The 15,131-nt window shown below is 44.9% G+C and overlaps 1 protein-coding gene across 1 annotated transcript in view; it reads left to right on the forward strand.

Moving 5' to 3' along the window:
• Window positions 1-8,264: 8,264 nt before the first annotated feature.
• Window positions 8,265-15,131, forward strand: part of Flt1 (fms related receptor tyrosine kinase 1) — a 180,783-nt gene continuing 173,916 nt past the window's right edge. Inside the window, exon 1 of the mRNA XM_090342332.1 lies at window positions 8,265-8,750. Within this exon, the coding sequence (XP_090198458.1) occupies window positions 8,687-8,750 (64 nt within the window). The 5' untranslated portion in view covers window positions 8,265-8,686. The remainder of the gene's footprint in view (window positions 8,751-15,131) is intronic.

The following is a 15,131-nucleotide window of genomic DNA, read 5'->3' on the forward strand; positions in this document are numbered from 1 at the left end:
TCACCCCAACCTACCCTCATACTCTGAAGTGTTCTTGGGTTAGGTGCCCCCCCCCGCCCCCTGCAACTTTTTAGGAAGCAGGATTTTCACACTTGAGTTTTGCATTTGAATTGTTTTGCCTGGAACTACTTTGCACATCTCCCATTACTTGAGCCACTCTTCCAACCCTATTTGCTCTGATTCTTGGGCAGGCCTGGACTGTGATCTGCCTATTTATACTTTGCACCATAGCAGGGATGACAGGGGTATACCACCATGCCTAGCTTTCTTCTATTGGTTTAAGCTCTCAACAGAACTTTTTTTTTCCTTGCTATGGCTGGCCTGTAATTATGACCCTCCCCATCCCAGACTTTCATATAGCTGGAATGCCAGGTGTTACTACTACAGGGCTATAATAAAAATCTTCTATTAAGAAGGAAAACTACTGGCCGGCAGTTTAGCCTAGTGGTAGAGTGCTTGCCTAGCATGCATGAAGACCCGGGTTCAATTCCTCAGTATCACATACATAGAAAAAAGGTGTTGAGGCTCAAGTAGCAGAGCTCTAGCCTTGAGAAATCCCAACGACAGTGCTCAGGCATTGAGCTTAACCCCAGGACTGGCAAAAAAAAAAAAAAAAAAAGTAAGAAAACTACATATCTACATGTGATAAAATTTAAAACATACAAAGTATATATCCATGATACAGTTTGAACATTTTCAATATACCTTTTTTTTAACCAAAATTTGATCAGTGGCTCAATATCAGTAGCTCACACCTATTATCATAGCTACTCAGAAGGCTGAAATCTGGAGAATCATGGTTCAAAGCCAACCTGGGCATGAGACTCCACCCCCAAAAAGCAAGCAAAAAACCAGACTGAAGGAATGAGTGTGAGGCACTGAATCTAAATCACAGAATCCATTTAAAAAACAAGAGAGAGAAAAGAGTCTTATTTAGAGGTTAACTTCTCTCTCTCTCTCTTTCTCTCTCTCATGTGGAAATGAGAGTTATGCTGAAAAATGCAGCAATAGTGATACCCATTGTTTATACCAGTGTTATGAGGACATTTGTTATCATAACTTACTGATTTCATAGCCTAAAAATTGCTGAAAAAGCAGCTTAGCTTTTTAGGGAATTAGTGGAGGCAATGCTCTAATTTAGCTAGAATTCGACTTCACAGAAAAATAAAATCTAAAACCATTTGTACTCAGTCCTCTCCTCTAGGGGTAGGGCTGAGGGCCTAGGATCTACCATTGTCATGAATCTGACTGGGCCAGGTGCTGCCCCCCGGGGCAGTGATGGAGTGACAGATCGGGTCACTGCAGCCTGGCTGGTGCTGGGTGTGATGGGCTGGCAGTCAGGGCAGGACATATCGGGGCTCTGTCCAGGTTTGTGCATCTACTGTTACTCCTAGACATGAAAACCCTACTAGGAGAAGCCTGGAGGAGGTGCAGGAAGGAAAGGGCAGGTCTTCCACTTCAGAAGCCAGCAGACCTGCCCTCTCTCGGAGTGTGTCTGCACTGAGGGGACTTCTGAAGAAGGAAGGCTGCTGATGGGGAACTCTGCTCGTCACTACCCACTCAGAAGGGGCAATTAGCTTTGTGGCTATTAATGAACTTACTAGTCAGAGCCCAGCAATATACAAGAGCATGAGGCAGGTACATCTCTCGACTCGTCTCTATTGTCTATCTACATACATACCAACAACCTATCTACTTTTGTATCCAGGTATCTATGATCTATCTATTTAAAATCGTTCTCACATAAAACACACATGTACATACATGTACATACATATAATATATTTGCTCACATATAATATACATAATTTATATTATGTTAAAATTATATTATATACTATGTACATGTGTATTATATAATTATAATCATTGTATTACTATATACTATAATATAAATTATATATTATACATACAATGCATAGTACATTACAATATATACATTTATATGTGTATGCATATATTTATAGTTCTGCATATGTATATATTAGATATGTATGCATACATATATATACACATGAGATCTTACCCAGAATTTCAGTAAAGCAATCAATTGCATTTTTAGTTCAACACAATATTTGAACCTCAGCTATAATATCTTATTAAATTCTGCTAAACTTAAGCAGAAACCCTAAGAGTAGTTTGCTTTTGTTTGTTATCTCCCCACTTTTAGCTTAAATCAGTCCTACCCACTCCTCCTCAGCAGGCCACACTCAGTTTTCCCTAAGGCCTCCATGGAACCTTGGCTTCTACTGGGCTTTGCCTTCTCTCCTTCAGAGTTGGTTTTCTCTTTGAGTACTGGAGCTTGAACTTGAACTTAGGGCCTCATACTCTCTCTTAGCTCTTTTTGCTCAAGGTTAGTTCTCTGCTACTTGAATTCCAGTTCTACTTCTGACTATTGGTGGTTAACTGGAATAAGAGTTTTGTGAACTTTGCTGCCCAGGCTGGCTTTGAACCATAATGCTCATATCTCAGCCTCCTGTGTGGCTACGATTACAGGTGTATGCCACTGATTCCTGGCACATCTTGCCATTCTAATTATCCTAAAGCCATCCCCTTCTCGGTACAGATAAGATGAAACCACTTTATACCTATCGGCCCTAGTCATGGTTCTCAAGCTCATCCACTGAGATTCCCACCTCCCCTTTTCTGGCACTTTCTATCTCTAACAGCTATCTCATCGCCACACTCTTCCTCCGATAGCCAATGCTTTTTTTTCCTCTTCCTTTGATCAGAATGCCTTCTCCCTGCTGATATGAAGGTCTTGCTACCTCAAAAACATGTCTCAGCTTAATAATGAATCAGCCCTTTCGGCATTCGTGACTGTGTCTGACTTTCCACTGCCTTAGAATTGTTTTCTTACAGTGTCATGTGAGTCTGGCCTTCTCACAGTCCCTGTGAGGTCTTCTAGGGCAATTGTTACATCATCCATGTTACTTTTTCATGCAAACTCGCCCAGTATTGTAATAGGGGCAGGTGGTCAAGACTTACTCAACTAAATGAAAGAATATATTTCCTGAATCCTGTGCCATGACATGATCATTACCGACTGATTGTTCCATGAGGTCCCTGCAAGACTGACCTGGGGAAGTTCAAAGGGAAGAGTTTTGAGTGTAATTGTGTGTGCATGGGTGTTCATACCCACACATGCACACCCAACTGGCTGATAACCATTCCTGTGTCTAATTAGATCTATTTTGAAGTCATTTATTCTTTTTTTTTTTTTTTGCCAGTCCTGAGGCTTGAACTCAGGGCCTGAGCACTGTCCTTGTGCTTTCTTAAGGCTAGCACTCTACAACTTGAGCCACAGCACCACTTCTGGCTTTTTCTGTGTATGTGGTACCAAGGAATTGAACCCAGGGCTTCATGCATGCTAGGTGAGCACTCTACCAGGACATGTTCCTTTCCCATGGAATCATTTATAACACAGAAACTTTGCTGCTATTAAACTTATTAAATGTATACATGCATGAAAAATAAAAGCATGCTATATGAGCAAACACTACCATAAAATACCCCAGAGGCACCACTATGGCTCCAGATGAAATTACCATTCTCTCATATGTCAACTTTCTAAAATATTACATTTCATTTGCTTGTTTATTTAGTGCATGTACAGGGCTTGAACTCAGGGCCCAGGTGTTGTCCCTTAGCAGTTTTACTCAAGGCTAGCATTCTACCAATTTGAATCACACCTCTATTTCTAGCCTTTTGGTGATCAATTGGATGTAAGAGTCCTACAGGCTTTCTTGCTAGGCCTGCCTTTGAACCAGGATCCTCAGCTCTCAGGCTCCTGTATAGCTAGGATTACAGGTGTGAGTCACCCACCTCAGCCTCTTACATGATTTTTTTTTTGCCAGCCCTGGGGCTTGAACTCAGGGCCTAGACACTGTCCTTGGGAACTTTTTGCTCAAACTAGCACTCTGCCACTTAAGCCACAGCACCATTCTGGCCTTTTCTGACTGTGTGGTACCAAGGAGTCAAACTCAGTGCTTTGGGCATACTAGGCAAGCAGTCTACCACTAGGCTATGCTCCTGGCCCTCTTAGAGAACTTTTTTTTTTTGCCATTCCTGAGCTTGAACTCGGGGCCTGAGCACTGTCCTTGGACTTTCTCAAGGCTAGACCTCTACTATTTGAGCCACAGCACCATTTTTGCTATTTCTATATATGTGGTACTGAGGAATTGAACACAGGTCTTTGTGTATGCTAGGCAAGCACTCTATCACTAGACCAAACTCCCAGCCCTCTTACATGATTTTTCATGATGACTGGAAGACACGTTATCATATTAGAGAATGAGTTCAAGTGGCTGGGAAGATAAACTCGAGTGAATCAGGCCTCAAGAAGATGTGAATGGCCATCTGCAGTGAGTCATATAATGTTGTGTCCAAACACAATTGCTCCCATGGAAAAGCTGTAGGGGTCTTAGCCAGCAGCTCTAGATAGGAAGATACAGACAGAAGAGGCTCCTTCGGTCTCAGATAACTCTGAAAGCATCTCTGTCATGGCCCCTTCGAGTAGAAGCAGGAGTAGGACACATTAGTATTCATGAACTAGGGTATACAGCCCCAAAAAACTGCCAGAGCACTCAATGAGTCATTTCTGCACAGAAACAAGAGTGAGAGGATGCAGGGCAGTGGCCCCTGGACAGTGGTGTCAGAATTGGTGCTGCATGTGTGCTATGGTACTGGTCATCTTTTTGAAGGCCATCTATGCATCCTTCCTCTTCTAGTTTCTTCCATCTAAATCCTTCTCCCTCCTCACTTACCCCTGAGCCTTCTCACAAGCTTTTCCTATTTGCCTGGCAGGAAAACAAACTTTTTTTTTTAGGAGAAGAAAAGTAATTAATTGAGACATATATTCAATCCTGAGGATTTTACTGGAAGAAATGGTAATAAACTAGTACCTTCAAAGGGAAACTGGAAGTTTTAGAACTTGTCTTTCGGGTGGGGAGTTTGGCCTAGTGCTTTCCTAGCATGCATGCAGACCCTGATTCGATTCCTCAGTACCATATACATAGAAAAAAGCCAGAAGTGATACTGTGGCTAAAGTGGTAGAGCTCTAGCCTTGAGAAACTCCAAGGACAGTGATCAGTGATCAGGCCTTGAGCCTAAGCCCAGGACTAGCAAAAAAAAAAAAGAACTGTCATTCAAGTAGCAGTTAAACTGCCAAAGACAGGTGTACAGGCCATAGATTTCTAAGCAGGCAATACATTTTCATGAGCATTAAGAAAGAACACTAAATAAGAGAGGATTGTAAAGGAAACCCAGAAAATGATCCATTGATCCAACATGTGAGTTGAAATAAGTTTTGTCAGGGTTATTATTTGGTTGTTTCTGGTTTTTTGTTATTGTTATTGATATTGGTGTTAGTACTGTGGCTTGAATTCAGGAACTGGGCACTATCCCTTAGTTATTTTGTTTAAAGCTGACATTCTAACACTTGAACACAGCTGTACTTCTGGCTTTTTGCTGGTTAATTGGAGATAAGATTTATACAGACTTTCCTGTCCTGACTGGCTTCAGGATCCTCAAATCCTATCCTCTTGAATACTAGGATTACAGGCACAAGTCACCAGTGCCTGCAAACTGTTGTGGTCCTGGGTTCCATCTCTAGTACCAAAAAAGAGAAGACAAAAAACAAAACAAAACAAAATGAAAAAAAAACCAAAATCAAGATAGTTTAAAAACACAGTTCCAAGCCAAGCCACTCAAGATGTCGGAGAGTGTGTTTCTTAGATGAAGGAACATGGTGTGTTCACAAAGGGGCTTAGTGAGATGCTGTTTGTGCTATGTAGTAAGTACATAGCAATAGATTTTTTTTTTCCTTTTGCTTGGAGAACCTTCTACCTACTTGGAGATGGAATTCCTAGAGCTCAGCTTCAATGACCACTATCTAAGCAGATCCATGCTTGGTGCATGGTGGAAAGACTACTCCTGAATCTCTCCTCTTGCCATGGATGCTCTGCCACTTTTATTCCGCCTTGAATATTAAAGCTGTTGGTTGTACCAACAATGTGTTCCTGAATAGGGTGAGAAAGCAAGCTCAAGAGAATGTTTGTAGCTGATAACAAGAGAGTGTCTGGTTTTGCTAACCAAACAGAAGCTGAAATGTTCTTTTGTATGGGACAGGAAGCAAACAGATAGTCTAACTTCAATAGCTTTTTATACCCACCAGCCTGTGTTGAATTTGATCTTTTCCATCAGTATTATCTATAAAACCTTTCATGAGTGATTTAGTTTAGAAGAGCCCGGTAGCTCATTATTCTAAGGTATTATCTCCCTCAGGAAAGGGTTGAGAGAGTCATACCTTTCCCAACTCCCTCCCCCAAGCAAAAATGAAGTCACCAATGAAACCTCCTAACAATTTTTACCACTTTCTGAGTTCGGTATGAAAGGTTCATGTGACTAAAAGGCATATTGACAGTAATTAAAAGCCTGCAACTTGTAACAAAATCAAAACAGTTGGGGGGGGCATACCTTCTGCAACATGATTTTCCTATTAAATCTAAGAGAGACTTGATTAGGACTTCATTATCCTTTAATATCAGATCCATGTGGTAGCACCATGGATGAGCATCTTAGATTGTAGGGGCTGTCTCAGATGTGCTTTGAATACCTGTACTGGCTCACAAACTCGATGCAGATTCCTATCTGGCAGCAGGTTTGGGAAGTGTCTTTGGGTATTTAATTAACCAAGATGCATTGCACTGGCAAACTGAAGTGTTGAAAACCCTTTATACAACTACTTAAGGATAAACAAATAACAAAAGGAAATCAAACAGCCTTTGAGGGGAAAAAAAGCAACATAGTAAATTAAACTTCTGTTGGTAGAACCAGGGAACCTTCTCCCCCGACTCTGCAGTCAGGGCCGTGGTAATGGCTGGGGAAGCACGCAGGTGAACCTGCGGGAGAAAACGAGGGAACCTGGGCCCTCAGGTGAAGACTGGATTCTGGTGCAGGTGGTCGCGGCCTCTCCCGGGCTGTGTGCTCCTCTAGGCTCTAGGTGGCAAGTTTGTACTATGCCACCTTCCTAGGCAGGGAAGACCAGTCCTCCTGGGAGAGTCACTGGCTGCCTTTAGAAGCCGTCACTGTCCCCCCCCCCCCTTTTTTTTAAATCATGGCTAGCTGACAACCCTGTAGAGTTGGACAAGACTGGGCTGCTCCGGGGAGCCGGGGACCTCAGCCTTTGAGCTCATGGAGACATAATTGAGGAACAACGTGGGATTAATGTCATCGCCAAAGATCTGATGCCTTCCATTATTTCCCCCAATGTTGTTCCAAGAAAAACACGAGTCGCTGCTCTTGCCTAGGAAGTTGTCACCAAAAGCCATTTCACTTTTTCTTTTCTTTCTTTCTTTCTTTCTTTCTTTCTTTCTTTCTTTCTTTCTTTCTTTCTTTTCTTTCTTTTCTTCCTTCATTCTTTCTCCCTTCCTTCCTTCCTTCTTCCTTCCTTCCTTCCTTCCTTCCTTCCTTCCTTCCTTCCTTCCTTCCTTCCTTCCTTTTCTTCCTTCCTCTCTCCCTCCCTCCAACATTTCGGAAATAACGTTCATGTTCCCGGGTCCTTTACCAGGGAGAAGTTGGACGCGTTGGCTGTGGCAAGGTAGCCTGGTATTCCTTGGTTCGCTTCTAGGAAGCGGAGGGTGGAGGAAGTGACTTGGGCGGGGGCATCAGTGCAGCCGAAAAAGACACAGACGCCCTCCCCTGGGACAGGAGCGGGTGCGCAGCCCTTCCCGAAGATGCCCGGCCAAGCGTCCGGTTCCCTCGGACGCTCCCGGCCCAGTGCCTTAGGCAGAGGGTCTCTGGCGCCTTCCTAGCTGTCTCGGGAAGGACAGCCTGGCGGGGTCAGGGACGGCGGGACAGCGCGGGAAGACCAGGCTAGAACGAGCGGAGAGGGCCCGATCGCGCCTCGTCTCCCCGTGCCAAGGACACCGTCTCGGAGGCGCGGCCGGCTTCCCTGGAATTGGACTTCCCGCCCCGAGGGCCGGGCGATGCGACTCCATCCCTGTCCCCTTCCAAGTTTTGGGCGCCCCTTTCCCCCCTTCTCCCCCCAAAGCTGAGTAAGCCGGGTGGAGGGAGAGGCTAGGATCTCCTGCGCGCGGTGGGCAGGGGGAGGGCAGGAGGGCAGCGAGCAAAGACCCTGAACCTGCCAGGGAGCGCGCTCCCGGGCACACGCACAACCTGCGCCTTTGCACGCGTCCTCGGCCCCCGGGCCGCGCGCTCGGGCCGGCCCCCGCCCCTCTCCGGAGCCTCAGGGAAGCGAGCCCGAGAGGAAGAAGAGGGTAGGTGGGGAGGCGGATGAGGGGTGGGGGACCCCTTGACGTCACTGGAAGGAGGTGCCGGTGTAGGAAGTGGGCTGGGGACAGGTTATAAGTCGCCGGCGGCCTCGGCGGCTCTCCATCGAGGTCCGCGGGAGGCTGGGAGCGCACCCGGCGGACGCTCGTCGCGGCTTCTCCTCGCAGCTGCGGCCACTCGGAGCGGGCTCCGGGGCTCGTGCGCTGCGCCCTGCGGTCGCTTGGCGGCGAGGATTACCCGGTGGGGGAAGTGGCTGTCTCCTGACTGGAGCTGCCGGACAAGGGGCTTTCGGGCCGCCCGGGGAAGGAGTGCGGAGCGGGTGGCGGCGGAACGTGCGACCAGCCCGGCCTCGGGGAGCGCGGGCACCGGGAGAGCAGGCCGCGACGCGCTCACCATGCTCGGCTGCTGGGACACCGGGGTCCTGCTGTGCGTGCTGCTCGGCGCTCTGCCGCTCACAGGTGAGGCGCGGCCGGGCCCCGAGCCCGAGCGGGGCGGGGAGGGGACGCTGGCCGGGCAGAGTGGATGGGATCCAGGCCAAGAGGCACGCGAGGAGGCGAGGCTAAAGTAGGGAGAGCGAGCCTCGGCGGGAACCTGGGGACACTTGTTGCGCAGCCGGGGCACAGTGCCTTTTCTCCAAATAAACTTCTCCGAGTGTCTGGGGGGGCGATCGCAGGCATCACCCCCCAGATCCATCGTGGCGTCGCGCGCCGGGATGGGTGATCGAGGTCTCCCAGGAGTCGCTGACTCCTGCCACGCTCCAGGCTCTGGGAACACCGCACCGGCGGGACCCGCCGGGCACCTTAGAGCCTGTTTCCGGGCGGCCAACTTGGGGTCCGAAAGGGACCGAGACCCAGGCCTTGGCGATGTCGGGCACAGGCCACGAACTCGCTGTGCGAGAAGCGAAGGGGTGAGCCGAGACAGGGTGGATCGCGTGCCTGCGGAGTGCAGATGGATCTCACGACAGGGTCAGCACTGGTATCCTTGGATCCTCAGACACCACACTTCTCCCCAGGAACTTTTTAGGAGCGCCTGCTGTTCTCCACCGCGCGCTGCGCTACGCGTGCAGCCACCCGGGTAGGGTGCTGGCGGGGGAGCAGACATCAGCGACCCTGACCCACCCCAGCAGGCCGAGTCCCCAATGCTATCTGGTCTCAGAATTGTCAGCCTAGTCTTTACATTCAGAAAGAGGGAGCAGCTGGAAACCAAACCAAGAGGTGGGAGGAATGAGTGAGGTCTGTCCAAACCCCCAGGCCGGCCTTCTTTTGCAAGTTTAAAAGAGGGTGGTGGACTCATCTAGAGCCTGGGATTTTTTTTTTAAAAGCAGTGAAGGGTGAGGACCGTCGTCATCAAAGAGTTCAAAGCCAGAGCAGACCTCCGAGCGCAGCTGGAGCGGCCAGTCCTCTGGTTGCTTCTCCTGGCAGCGCACACCGGGAGCCAGATTTTGTAGTCTTTCTTGTAAGCATCGCGGAGAAAAGGCAAGATAGGAAATAAAATAATGGTTACAGAAAATAAACCATGGAGATGGTGCCTGGGAAGAAAAACCAGCACAATTAAAAGTTATTTAAAAACAAAACACCCCCGAACATACTAAACTCAAAAGCCAGTAACCAATACTCTTCTCTGCGGGAAGACGAAAGAGGTCGTTTGTTAAGTAACCGAAGATACTATAGTTGCAAATGACTTGGAGAAGCAAGATGAAGTTCTACTGTTAGAGAATTATCCATAGGTTGGGAAAGGCGCTAAAATAACTATGAGTTGAAATATCGTACCATCTAATCCACAAAGATATTTTGTTTTGCAAAGTTGCTTATATTAAAATGTAATTGCTTAGGGAATTAAAATGGTTTGAGTTTAGTATACAAAGGCAAATCTAGGTGTGTTACTATAAATCTAGAAGGAAAGGCGCCAAGTGCAGCTTTCTAAGTTTTCTGCCCGTCACACGGTGCATGCAGTTGTCTAATGCGTTAGGCATTTCAGAGAAGTGGAAACTTTACAGAATCGTGAGGGGGTCATCTTGTTATTTTTCTTGAGTATAATTTCTTCAGTGGAGGCAGAAATCTTCGAATACCTTTGATTTAAAAAAGAATTGAGTTTACATGTGGGGGGTGGGGGGAGAAAGGCAGTCAGACATTGGTAAAGTGAAAATCTCCTTACTTGTTTAGGGACTGTTCTGTTCCTAGGCAGGTCATCATTGCAAAGTGTGCTTTAGAAAACCTGGCTTTTCTAGCTTATAGTAAAGCAATTAGCTACCTGCTTTTAAGCCAGGACTTTTCAACTGAAATGAAGGTGTGTGGGTTGTGGAGAGCGGTCAGTGCTGCGTTTCTCCAGCCTTAGAGTACCGGCCTGTGGATTTATCAGGTGTGTGTTTGCTCTCCTCTTGAGTCCCAACTCAGACTGAGCCCCACTGGGTGCCATACACTCTTTTAATACTTAGTTTATCCCACACATACATAACTGATAACATAACTATAGGTCTAGTAAATACAGGAATAATGCCATTTTACCCCCTAGAGAAAATACATATAACTATTTCCAAATATGTTAGAATATAAAGTTATTCCAACAAATACAATTCAGATACTTTCAGATCCCCCTACCCCCACTTGCTTCAGCTCTCATTATTTCTTTTAAGGCAATTCTCTTAAGTAAAGCTACAAACCCTGGTGGGATTCCCCCATGCCCACCTGTTTTTCTTGAGTGCTTGGGCAACTAACATAACTTACTAATTGGAAATACCAAAACAATTGAAATACTTAAATACTAAACAATACTTAATCTAAATGCGTGCAAAATAACAAGGGGCATGTAGCCCATAATGGTAATTCTGACTCTAGGAAAGCTGAGGCTAGAGGGTGAAGAATTCCAGACCAGCTGGGGCTGCACAGACAAATCTTATCTTTAATAAGAATACTGACTTCCTAATTGAATGTGATAATACCTCTCTGATTAGAATTTATTTTGCATGGCATTTGCTTTTGTTTTCTCAAGAGTTGTGAGGTTCATACTTTACCTACCAGATTGTATATCTAAATGGTAACTATTTAGGATCTTAGACAATCCTCACCAATTCCCAGTCATTTGCAAATGAATGATAGTTAAGTCTTTTGTAGTTACTGAAAATACTTTAAGTACATTGTTTTATTACATTTTTTTCTGTTGGAAAGTTCAGAATAGGCTGTGCTATTTCCAATGATCACACTTCTTATTCTCCTATGTAAAATGCAAAAATTAAATTTATGTATTTATTTGTGCTTGAGATTGAGTGCAGAGCCTTACATATATGCTAGACAATCATGTTAGCCCTGACCTATATTCTTAGCACTAGATTGCTAACTTTTTTTTTTTTTTTTGCCAGTCCTGGGCTTGAGCTCAGGGCCTGAGCACTGTCCTTGGACTTTCTCAAGGCTACAGCTCTACCACTTGAGCCTCAGCACCACTTCCAGTTTTTTTTTTTAACCCCCCTATGTATGTGGTACCAAGAAATCGAACCCGAGTCTTCATGCATGCTAGGCATGGACTCTACCACAAGGCCAAACTCCTGGTCCCTAGACTGTTAACTTTTAACATCCATTTCAAACTCTAAAATTCAATGATTTAAAAAAACAAGATCCTATTGGTCTCTTTTTCTCTCCCTACTGAATTCACATTTACACACGGAATAGATGCATAAGCTGAGAGAATTAACTGTTTTGTTTTCTCTTGCTTTTGTGTTCACATTGCTCTGTGTGTGTGTGTGTGTGTGTGTGTGTGTGTGTAGAGCTTGAACTCAGGGCTTGGATGTGTTGTACTTGAATTCTTGTGCTCTACCACAGATCCAGTTCCAGCTTTTCTGGTGGCAAACTGGAAATGAGAATCTCATGGACTGTCTTGCTTGGATAAACCACAATCCTCAGATCTTAGCCTGAGCAGCTAGGATTACAGGCATGAGCCTCTTTTCCCAGACTTCATACTGTTCTACCCCCCCCCCCCCGCCCCCAACTAGTACAATGTATAAAGTTTGTACTTGACCAACCAATTAACTTGGTCTTTAGTGAGTGTGTAAGAGCTGGGCTGAACAAGCTGCTCCAGCCAGTAAATTTTCATCTCAGTATGAAGTACAAAGATGAATTTATCTGCAGAAGTTCACTTAAATTATCCTTCTAAGACTACAAGCCATCTCAGTCCCAAAGGTGTTCGTTCCATGGTTTCCTTCTAAACCAACATTTATCTGATCAAAGAAATGTGGTGTGGTACTACATGTCAATAGTCACAACCCAGGGAGGCTGCAGCATGAGGATCATTAGTTCTATACTACATAGAATCTGTCTCAAAAAAAAAAAAAAGAAGATTTAAGTCTAAAAGAATTCCCTTACATAAAAATCAAACATATTTTATGTGACTTAAAATTTGTGTTTTTTTAACGTATTAAAACATTTCTAAATCTACTTTCTGCATAATTTAGGACTTGAAAAAGATTGATTCTAAAAACTTGATTTTATATTGGCTCCCTTCCCCCTCAAAAAGGAACACCTCTATGGGAGATTATGCAGAGTGTAGTTATCTGCATAGCAAAGTTATGGTGATGTTTATCTGGGCAGTTCTACCCGTGAGAACTCATAACAAAGCAGCTTTTCCAGTGCTCACAATGGACCCATATGAAGCAAGTGCAGGTGGGCATAAGAATGGAGAGGGAGTGTAAGAAGCCTGCTGGTGTTCCTATGGTTCCGGTGGGTTTGGCTGTGTGGTTAATAGTAGGGCAGGTGATGTCAAATAAACACCATTTGTCAGGTTGTTTATCACTGTGGACAAGGGAGGAAGAACATGTGAAGTTACACCGGGCTTTTTTTTTTTTTTAATTTTTATTTTTGGAAGTAAAAATACATTACTATGTGTGGTAACAAAGCACAAAAACATCTGTTACACTGGACTTAACCTTAGAAGAACAGAACAGGCCATCCTGTTCCATGGTTTCAGTCTGCTGAAGAGATTGGTGAGGAATGAGGGGAATCCCTGCCAGATGCTTTCCAGGATGGCTGATGGATTCTCTCCCACATTGGATGCCCAGAGTAAACCGGGTTGGATCTGATACCAGATGAAGGAGGGGAAGGAAGTGGGAGGAATAGTGTATGAGGGGGAGAACCTCTGGTTTAGGATTTAGGGATATGGTGGGGGGGGTTCATTAAGGAAACAGTTCCATTGAGTCCTCTGCAGAGAGCAGATTGGATTTCCTGCATTGCTGCTGGGCGGATGTGGGGGGATTTCCCATCTGCCTTGGTAAAGCTGGTCATCTAGAACCTGGTCCTGATCTCTGCTCCTTTTCTTGATTGCTGTCTCCTTGGAGACTTGATTTTGTCTCACAGACACATTGGATGGCGCCGCTTTCATTTATCTACTGAGGTGAGAGATGAGAAAGCTATCCCAGAGAAGTTTAGGGATTTCTTTTCACCAAGGTCAACAGTTGGCTAGTGACAGACCCAGGAACAAATTTCTTATTCTTTTTTAAAAATTCATATTATATTATTTTTATTATTACTTTAAAATATTTTTAATTATAAATTTCTTTGTAAAATATTTTTAATTATACATTTCTTTGTATCTTCCTTCTACCCCAGAAAAGAATTGTTAAAATATTTGTTGGGCAACATTATTTCATGGCTAAAATTTCCTTCGAGGGGCTGGGAATGTAGCCTACTGGTGGAGTGCTTACCTAGTATGTACCACATACACAGAAAAAAACTAGAAATGATGCTGTACTCAAGTGGCAATGCACTAGCCATCAGCAAAAAGTGTTCAAGGACAGTGCCCAGGCCCTCAGTTCGAGCCCCAGGACTGGCAAAAAAAAAAAATCCCTTTGAAATGAAATGAACAATATTACTTTGCAGTCCTGGGGAATCCATCCTAAGGCTTCTAGTATGATAGGCAATTTCTCTGACATTGAACTAAATGCTCACACAAAACATTTTAAAGTCTTTGTGTGTGTATGTGTGTGTGCATGTGTGCATGTGCATGTGTGTTGCCAGGGTTGGAGACAACACTCAGGACCTTGCATTCTTGCTTGGCTTTTTCACTTAAGGCAGGTACTCTACCACTTGAGCCAAATCTCTAGTTTTTGGGGTGGTTAATTGGAGACTACAGACTTTCCTGTCCACACTGCTTTGGAACCTCACATCTCAGCCTCCTGACTAGCTATGATTATAGGTTTAAGTCACCTGCACAGGGCTGAATGAGTAGTTCTTTGGCTGGGGGTAGTGTGGGTAGGGGCTCAGAGCGTTCAGTTCATAAGACTAGTGTGACATGCCATGATTAAGGTACAGCCACTCAAAAAAGAGATAGGTGCTGAGAGGGAAAATTAATCTTCTCACCAAATATCTGAATGGGCCACCAAGTAGCTATCCTTTTGATACTCTTAATTTAAGCCTTTTATGGACTTTAAGAACATAGAAGATGATGGACACTAGTGGCTCATGACTATAATCTTAGCTACTCAAGAGGCTGAGACATGAGGATCAAAGCCAAACCAGAAAGAGAAATCCTTGAGAGTCTTAGCTCTAGTTAGTCATCAAAAAGCTAGCTTTTTGGAGGTGTGGCTCTAGTGGTAGAGCACTAGCCTTGTGAAAAGCCTAAGGGAGAGTGCTCTGGCCCAGAGTTCAAGCCCCAGTATAGATGCATACACACACACAAAATAGATGCTACATCTTTGCATGTGGACCCAAAAAGGCTGCTTTCAGGAGTTCACCAGTCACCAGAGACCAGAGTATGAGGGATGAAGAGTAGAGAAAGGATTAGTGCTTGTAGGCATGCAATTCTATAGGAACAGAAGCATCTGGTGTCAGAGTCCAGCTTCTCATCATTGATGACTG

The sequence above is a fragment of the Megascapheus bottae genome, chromosome 11 (assembly GCF_031878675.1).
Source record: "Megascapheus bottae isolate mThoBot1 chromosome 11, mThoBot2.hap1, whole genome shotgun sequence".
In the NCBI taxonomy this organism is placed as follows: domain Eukaryota; kingdom Metazoa; phylum Chordata; class Mammalia; order Rodentia; family Geomyidae; genus Megascapheus; species Megascapheus bottae.